The sequence below is a fragment of the Charadrius vociferus genome, unplaced genomic scaffold, assembly GCF_000708025.1.
Source record: "Charadrius vociferus isolate BGI_N301 unplaced genomic scaffold, ASM70802v2 scaffold259, whole genome shotgun sequence".
Lineage (NCBI taxonomy): Eukaryota > Metazoa > Chordata > Aves > Charadriiformes > Charadriidae > Charadrius > Charadrius vociferus.
In genome coordinates, this window is record NW_009661368.1 from 4,639,799 (window position 1) to 4,648,455 (window position 8,657).

At 44.8% G+C, this 8,657-nt stretch overlaps 1 protein-coding gene across 1 annotated transcript in view; it reads right to left on the reverse strand.

The window, feature by feature from the left end:
• Nucleotides 1-2,000: 2,000 nt before the first annotated feature.
• CSNK2A1 (casein kinase 2, alpha 1 polypeptide) overlaps nt 2,001-8,657 on the reverse strand; it is a 9,931-nt gene continuing 3,274 nt past the window's right edge. Inside the window, exons 5-12 of the mRNA XM_009893404.1 lie at nt 8,194-8,253; nt 7,525-7,608; nt 7,010-7,120; nt 6,077-6,178; nt 5,082-5,182; nt 4,237-4,385; nt 2,815-2,901; nt 2,001-2,309 (exon numbers count right to left, since the gene is read on the reverse strand). Of these exons, the coding sequence (XP_009891706.1) occupies nt 2,194-2,309; nt 2,815-2,901; nt 4,237-4,385; nt 5,082-5,182; nt 6,077-6,178; nt 7,010-7,120; nt 7,525-7,608; nt 8,194-8,253 (810 nt within the window). The 3' untranslated portion in view covers nt 2,001-2,193. The remainder of the gene's footprint in view (nt 2,310-2,814; nt 2,902-4,236; nt 4,386-5,081; nt 5,183-6,076; nt 6,179-7,009; nt 7,121-7,524; nt 7,609-8,193; nt 8,254-8,657) is intronic.

An 8,657-nucleotide genomic window follows, 5' to 3' on the forward strand; every position in this document is an offset into this window, starting at 1 on the left:
CCCCCCGCCCCTCCACCGCCGGCGCGCGGGCGATACGTCACGGCGCCTCAGTGCTCAGGCGCAACGGCTTGATGCGGATCACGTGGGCAGAAGGGGCGCGGCGCGACTGCGCATGCGCGGAGGGGAACGCGCAGCACGCGTTTGCCAACCGCTGCGTTGGTACCTTCTTAAGGTGTTTATTAAAATAACAGAGAAGGACGCGGTGAAACGTTCCGTGTAGCTCACAGCCGAGTGCGAACAACCACAAGGTGTATTTCTGCCATACTGAGCGCTTTTATGATACAACACATCAAGGTAAGAGTCGACACAATCCCACTTTCACATCCTTCTGGGATAGGAAAGTACGTGCTTCCACTGGATGAAGGCATGGAGGAGACAGTGAATCTGGTGTGCGTGAAAAACCTCCTCTCCCATGGCAGTGATCCTCAAAGGGCGCAGTATTTAGCACTCTCCTGCCTTATTTCTCCTCTGTCAGTTTAACCCAGCCCACTCCACCTTGCAAAATTAACTGACATGCCAAGACACGGCCATCACCCCCAGAGAACAAACGAGGGAGAGGAGCTGTAGGGGAGCCACAATGGCTTTAGGATAGGAGGTCACCAAGAGGGACAGGTGCCATCATGTGTACAGCCGTTCCAGCTGAGCCCCACAAGTGTTACATGACTGAAACCAAGTCACTGAAACCCAATGAATGGCAACACACGTGAAAAAAATTAGTAATTGGGTCACCATTGCGACTCCGCATCCATCAGGGCTGAGACAGAAGAGGATGGGGTTTTGTCGCAAAAGGTCCTTCTCTCAGGAGATACTTTGGCTTTTGAAGTTTGCGTATGGCTCCTCTGCACTGCTCACCATGCAGTGTGTGTGAACAGGGACAAAGCCTCCCCAGCACATGTGGGGCTGTCAGCCGCTCCCGTGTCAAAGTGTACCACCACCTCAGGGAGGCCTCTACACAGGGAACTTAAATCTAACCTCGATAAATAAAACCAAATGTTTATTTACACCAAAGAATTCCAACACTGGATCTTTCACATATGAAGGACAAAGTATATATACACAGCAAGGGGTAGCAGGGCTGTAACAAGGGTGCTTTTCCGTTGTCAATGATAATATTTGTCCACAATTACTGATCTACCATTTCAGTTTAAGTTAACGTCTGCTCGCTCCTTCCTCTCAGTGCATATTTACAAGACTGTGAGGTAACTGGTATTCTCACCACATGGCACGTGAGGGAGGGGATGGTGGGTGAAGATGTGAGATCGGACTTGGCGCAGTCTGATTTTTCCAGCTTTAAGTAGCCACCAGCTTGAAACCTATATAAACAATTTAAAAACAATATACCCAATAACAAACTAATTCCAGAGATCCAAGCCAAGCAATGGCAGGAAGAACCCTCCATGAGAACGGGACTGATTAGAGTACGGCTTACTCTACAGGAGCACCTTTCTCACAAGGTGGCAAGGACTCCAATTGGATCAGTAACTTCATTTTTTTAAGACTAAAATTACATGCAAGGGGGCAAGTTGGCATTCTGGTTGGCTCCTAAGGAGACATGATTCAATCCAATTAGGGTTTCAGACATTATCTGCACTCACTCCTTTTAAACTTATACCACCTCTCCATACTGGAATTGTCTCCTCGGTGTACCCTGGCTGAATCATATGCAGGACATGGGGCTTAAGTGAGTACTTTAAGGTACTTTAGAGAGTACTTTAAGAATCCCCCTCCCCTGCCTCACGAAGACTTGGTTTGGTAGTCTCTGGAGAACAGCACAATCCCCCAAGGTGTAGGCTCATGGAGGAGTAATGGTGGGAACATGAAGAGAAGAGATTTCCAGCAGGATGCAAGAGCTTGGAAATGCTGTTGATTCCTCTTTGTTCTTAAATGTAGAGTACTTTTTTTGGGGGGGGAAAAAAAACTGTCCGAGAAATATTCCATCTGTAGGTATTTTTTTCAGGGAATCCCCTGAGTTACGAAAAGTTCAAGTAAAAAAAGAAAAATCAGCCTATAATAATTTTGTATATAATGACTGAACTACTATAAATCCACAAGCAACAGTTCAGACACGGTGCCTCCAAAGCGTTCATCCCCTCCCTTCCCCTGCCAGGCACGAGCTGCGTCCTGAGGAGAGGTGGAGGGGGAAACCTCTTCCCCACCTGACTCAGCTCAGGCAGCAGGAGACAGAGCCCATCACTACTGCTGAGCGCCTGCAGCAGCTGGAACGGGCATCCCCAGAGTGGTGGTGGCAGAAATGACGGGTGAGCCTGCTAGAGGTCCAAGGGGTGAAGGTGTTGGCACTGAAGAAATCCCTGGAAGAGAGACAGTTAAGCAGGAATTAGAGTGAAACCAGTGCATTGCTATCCAGGACAGCTCAGCTTCTTAAATAAAACGGTATCTTTGCAGGTCAGTTTGCTGCTGCTCTGTTGTATTTTCAGAGCTGCCAAAATAAACTGAGATTAAAAATGTCACTGTTCTCTGCAGCCTCTGAAAAGACCACAGATTTGTGCACATACAAGGGTCACTGAAGGGCAGATGCATGGCAAGATCACTGTCCTTCAAACTGCTGCCAAAAAACCCAACTGCAAAGCACTTTTTAAAAATGAGACCAGAAAAGCAGGTCAGGCTGCAGTGAGGCCTTATTTATCACGCTCTCCCACCCACTTTGTTGTAGCCCTCCTTGCCCTTGTCATCGGTCCCAGGAGATGACCTAATGCCCCACCTATAGGACTCACCCTCCTGGATCCTCACACCCACACAGTGCGTGTAAATGCTTTAAAATGCCACACACCGAGAAGAGTCAATAACAGAACTCACCTGACATCATACTCGCACTGCTGACAGGAGTGCTGCCACCCGGCATGTTGGACGAGCCCATCCGAGCTTGGTCTTTCACGATGGGATCTAGGAAGAGCACACTACCCTTAGGTGCGGTGCTGCCAGACAGCAGCTGAAGCACACTGACTGCCTGCGACCTCCGCACTCAAGCCAGTCCTGGCAAGCTGTCTATGTCAAATAACATCAACCAGCATCTACTGGAACACAGAAGTTTCCACCAGCTCCAGCAGAAAGTACTCAAGAAGGTACCAAGGTAATGTGATCAGTGAAAAGTTTCCTAAATGATGCACTTTGGAGTTCAGTGGAACTTCTTGACAGCAAAAGCTGAAGGAAATGAAGGTGAAGTTGATCTCCTTTCTATGCTAAACAATTACATAAAGCCAAACCCAGAAAATGAGTATAGGAAGCAGAAAGATTATCACTAATTACAATCGTATGTCATGCCTCTATACACATCCCACAGCAGCCTGTGAGTTGTAACGAGTGTCATTTGAGCTTGCTGTCTTCTGTAATACATTCCAAATTTACTCGCTAACTCTATTTTCAGCTGCAGGTAAATAACACTACCATCTGAACAGAGACAACCCCTTCCTGCCTCCCAAGCCTGCTGCATCAGATGAGGGAATTTTAAATTTTGCCCTTCCTTATGCTGAGTACTTTAGTACAAACTGTATCTCTACTTGAACACAAGTTAATTCAGCTGCTTGTCTGACTCTCCCATTCAAAGCTTTCAGCGTTAGTAATGCTCATACTTGCAAAACATTTCACTTGAACATTTGCCACAGGCATAACACAGATCTACACCATTTGTTAATTACACAAGCCCATTCCACAGCAAGGAAAAAAAAAAAAAGAATAACAGCAATACTCATATTTTGCTTTGTTACAGCTGTTTCAAAAACCTAAATATCAAGATTTGTGAAAAACAGCAAGTGTTTAAAAACTTGTACTAGTGAAAGTTAAATTTTTTGCTTGCAAAACCAAGACCTGAATATATCCTTTGCTAAAGTACACATTTAGCAACAAAAGGAGTTAAAAGGGCCTTTTTCTCAACAAACCAGTTACCTGGTTGTATCAAAACACAGGATACTGTGTACCCAGACACCTGCTGAAATTAGCACAGGTTTAGCACCAAACCTTCTTTAACACAGTGCTGATTCACTGGCCAGCCATAGGCATATAATGCTTTGTTTCCTCAGCTGGTGTAGGTGTAGGTGGCAGTGGCCTAATTTATTCACCACGGAGACAGCAGCCCCAGCTCCAGCGCAATTATTTGTGAAGACCAGGCTTATTATGTTGCCGTTCTTAGCTCCTATCTGCACAACTTACTGGAACAGATATTTCCCAGAGGCAGAGGAAGAACTCTTTGGACAGCAGATGACGCCAGCAGCTGATACTTACAGAAGTAGGGGTGTTCCATGGCTTCTCTCGCTGTGAGTCGTGACTGGTGATCATATCGCAACAGCTTGTCTAAGAAATCCAGAGCTTCTGGACTCACCAGATGTTGGTTCTCACTGTGAACAAAACGCTCCCATCGCTTACGGGAGTGTCTGCAGAAAAAGATACCCAAATCAGGCTAGGCAGAGGACATCAATGCCAAAACCAACTTTTTTTAAAGAGCAAGAACTGCGACAGATGTCCATCTCCGAGAGGGGCCGCTGCTTAGTGTGGCACCAACGGGGCTGAGCCATACCAGAGCACGAAGAAGCAGTACACCATGTCTCCACGCGGCGGCACAGCCACCACAGCCCCGGCAGCGTGAACAAGCTCAGAATGGATTTACAGGCTTAAAATTTCAGTTTCTGCTCTTCCCTTATGCCCCCAACAATAGTTCCTTGCAGTTTTGGTATATGTCACACAAAATGACTCTACGAGGAGGAAAAAATATGTAAATGCCATCTTAAGCAGCAACTGATTTTCTGCACTGTAATTCTGAGAAACACCGTTTTGGTTTTTTTTCCCCACCAGAACACTGGAGAGAGCATCTGCCCTTCATGCTTTATGCTCCAGCCCTTCATTTATTGCCTAGATGACATTTACAAACCTTCCCTCAAGTGCATTTGCAGAGAAAGGACCATGGGAAGCACTGTCAAAAGGGATCAAAGGCACAAAGTGACAGTTCTCAAGAGTCTTGGCTCTGATTTCTCCCATAAGCCAAAGTTTTTGTTTACTTCAAGTTCTGTTGACAAAGCAGTAGCTCTCTGGGTCTACCAAGAGATTATGAGCTATGCCGGATCTTGGCTCACCTGCCCAAGATGTCATTGAAACGTGGATCCAGTTCAATGTTGTATTTGTCAATGTAGTCATACAGGTCTTCTGTTCCCAGCACCTTGGCTATCCTCACCAGCTGGGAACAAACAGAAAAGTCACTACTGTGAAGGTATGATAATGCCAGAGCCAGCGTGAAGATATAGCAGCACATTCCTTGAACTTGACCTCAGTGGTCTGAACCAACAGCCACAGGGTCATCCCGTGGCTCCGACTTCCCCGGCCACCTACATCACAGGCATCATGAACACGTGAACATGCCTCTGCTCACAGTCAGAACTCAGCAACCCAAGGCAGCCAGGAGGGAGCTACATACCCTAACATCACTAAACCCTGAGAACTTGCAACACTAACTCCTGTTGTAGCACAAAACTATTCAAAACCAACAGGGTGGGAAGGCGAGAATAACTGGTCAAAAAACCATCAACTCTGTATCTTGCACGTGAAGGGTGAAACACCACCCCAGAGGGCTCCAGAATGAAGGTCTGAGAACAGAAGGTCACTGTTCTTGAATGTCTACACGTTAGTTCAGATGCAGAGCACGTGTTAAAGGTTTAAGTATAAAAATTTTGGCCTAAAGGCAACACATCAAAGATTTCAGAATCTATATAAAACTGTACCAAATTCAGTTTCTATACAGAGGGGAGGGAGGGTGGATAGTGGCAGGGACTTTCCACGTAACATAATCTCAGCAATAGCCACTCTACATACCAGAACACACCAGCCTTAATATAACTATTGTTATAACTTTTTCCAGATACCTACGGAGGACCTCATAAATATAACGCACTTTAAATCTACTCCTATTTAATTTGTTAGATAATCTTGCACACTTGAGAAAAGGAATGTGGGTTCAAACAGAGCAAAGAACCTATTAGAGAAATGCTTATTTTTTCCCTTCGGATCCCTCGATAGAAGTGTAAGCAGGAAACCTTCATTGTGCTAAGAGAAGTTGTACATGACCAGCTCTCACCTGATCGTAGTTGTCATGGCCATGGAAAAATGGCTCCTTTCGGAATATCATACTAGCCAACATGCAACCCAAGCTCCACATATCCAGACTGTAATCATACATCTGTACAAAACCAGAAGGACAATTCAATTGCTAATGAATTAAGCAGAACAGACTCTCAGTACTAGCAGGTTCCCCCCTCCCTCCAGTGATACAAACACAGCCAAGTTATGCTGGGAACAGACTGAAATATCTTCATGCATCTTCATTGCTAGATCACTGTTCAGCTCAGTGTTCCAGTTACTCAAACTGGGATACAGCAATTAGCAGAACAGCAGGTATCCCGTTTCCATCCTTGTCCATAAGGATATTAAAGATCGGTGCCTTTTTCTATTTTCACTGCAGACTTCAATGTTATGAGTCATTGAGAAACACATGTTGAGAAGGGAAGCACCACAAGCAACAAAGGGAGTGGACTCCACAAGGTATACAGGCAGGTGAGGAAGTGCCTTCATTCAGAACCGGCACGATCTGAAAGTCACCAGTAACACTGCTATTTCCAGCCAACAGCATTTCCATAATGCAACCTGCCATCAGGTATGGGGATGTTTTTATAGCTTAATTTAGAAGTTCATGCAGTCCCAGCTATTCCCACAAGGGCTTTGTTCCATTCCTGTACTTTACTGCGAAAGCAGCCTTGCTAAAAAAAAAAAAAACATTCCACATTTGTCTCCCAAGATCCATGATAATTGTTCTGCAGCTCTTCCTCACACCCTGAGACTACTCATTAGTTTCTTTAATTCAGTGGCTTTACAGCCACTGCTTTCTGCAATACATTTTAGAATGGACTGTCTTTAGCTTCAGCTCTCTAGATATCTGAATTTCTGTTTTGCTACCTTGAAATGGTACAGACTTTCCATATAAAAGTCAGTGATAAACCCCAGCAATTCTTACCTGATAATCTACAAGGAGCTCAGGTCCTTTGAAATATCTGGAAGCCACTCTGACATTGTATTCTTGGCCAGGGTGATAGAATTCAGCCAAACCCCAGTCTATTAGTCTAAGCTAGAAATGGTAGAAAACAGAGAAAAAAGGCTCAAGGTATGATCCAGCTCTCCACTGGCTGAACCACACTACTTTGAAGCTTCATTTACAGGTCTTCTATTTTCAATTAATTTGAAGTTGATCAGAATATCTGTTTAGATGTTCTTCCCACATCTGTATCGCCAAAACAGTCTAAATAAAATACCTCTCCTTACCAACCCTATTATGGGTTACATGTAACCCATAAAAACTTAAGAAAAGCAGCATGTAGATTTTCATTTTACATTTCTCCACATGATGGAAGTGCAGCCCCCCCTTAAAGATGTCTGCTAATATCACTACACAGGAGTAGCCGAAAGGGATCCTTGTTTGCCAAGAGAAAAGCAGGGCCTCTCCCTGCCCTCCAGCCTGCCCCACATTATTACCTTTCTGTGCTCATGGTCAATCATGACGTTGTGAGGTTTGACATCTCTGTGCATGATTCCCATGCTATGGCAGTAATCTAGAGCCTGTAGGTGACATGGAAAGAAACAGATGCTGGAGTAACAAGAAACTTTCAAGTTCACCCATATTCAGAAGTATTTCCACACATACCAAGCCTAACTAGACGACAAGACTTTTACTATCTACTGTTATATGCTGGACTAGACTCATGGACCACAGAAAACACCTCTAGAGCACCCTCTCAAAGGGAGGTCCCAGCAACAGAAATGTTTTGACTTCACCTCGGGTACTTCCTCATAAAAATGGAATTTCGGAGTACCTAAGAGCAGAGTTACTAGGCATTATTGATCAAACAAGTCTCCCCTTCTCCAGGCTCCTGAGGAGAAAATATTTTCTTCTGAAGAGTGGACAAATACATTTGACTCACATTACATTAGGGCAGTAACAGCTTACAATTTTCTGTCTTCAGAGGCTATGTGTACTTTTGATCTAGTATCTTAAATATTAGATCTTAACATATATATTTCCCTATCCAATTCTGCCACAGGCTTTCTCCTCACCCCCCTTAGTGACGTGATAACAATCTCTACAGGATTAGCTGAGTGCAAATCCTAGAAATAAACCAATAAAACGGCAAAACACCAGCTTACCTTCAAAATCTCATACATGTAGAATCGAATATCATAATCTGTTAATGTCTGGTATAATTGCTGTGGGACACAAACACATCGTATCAGTGTTCCAACACCCAAGAAAAACATCACATCCTTTCCAATACAGAACAACCCAGCCCTGCCTGCTCTCTGTTGCTGTGGTTCTCCAAACCCATTTGAAGGACCAGTAAAAGTTTCCCAAGCTACTCTTATCTCACACCCAACTGATCAGTCTGTTCCTCTCCCCTGACAAATCACACACAGTTTACTCCAGCTCTGCTCAGACAGTGCATTCTGGTTGCTGTCACTAACTCCCTCAGGTTGCACTCGCCCACCACCAGCACAATGCATTATGCCTGCAGACTGGGTCTCAAAAAGACCAAGAGTGCTCTGCAACGTTAAGCAGCTATTCCAGATGGCATTGCACAGCCATTCTTCTTCTGAAGCAGGTCGGTAGGGAA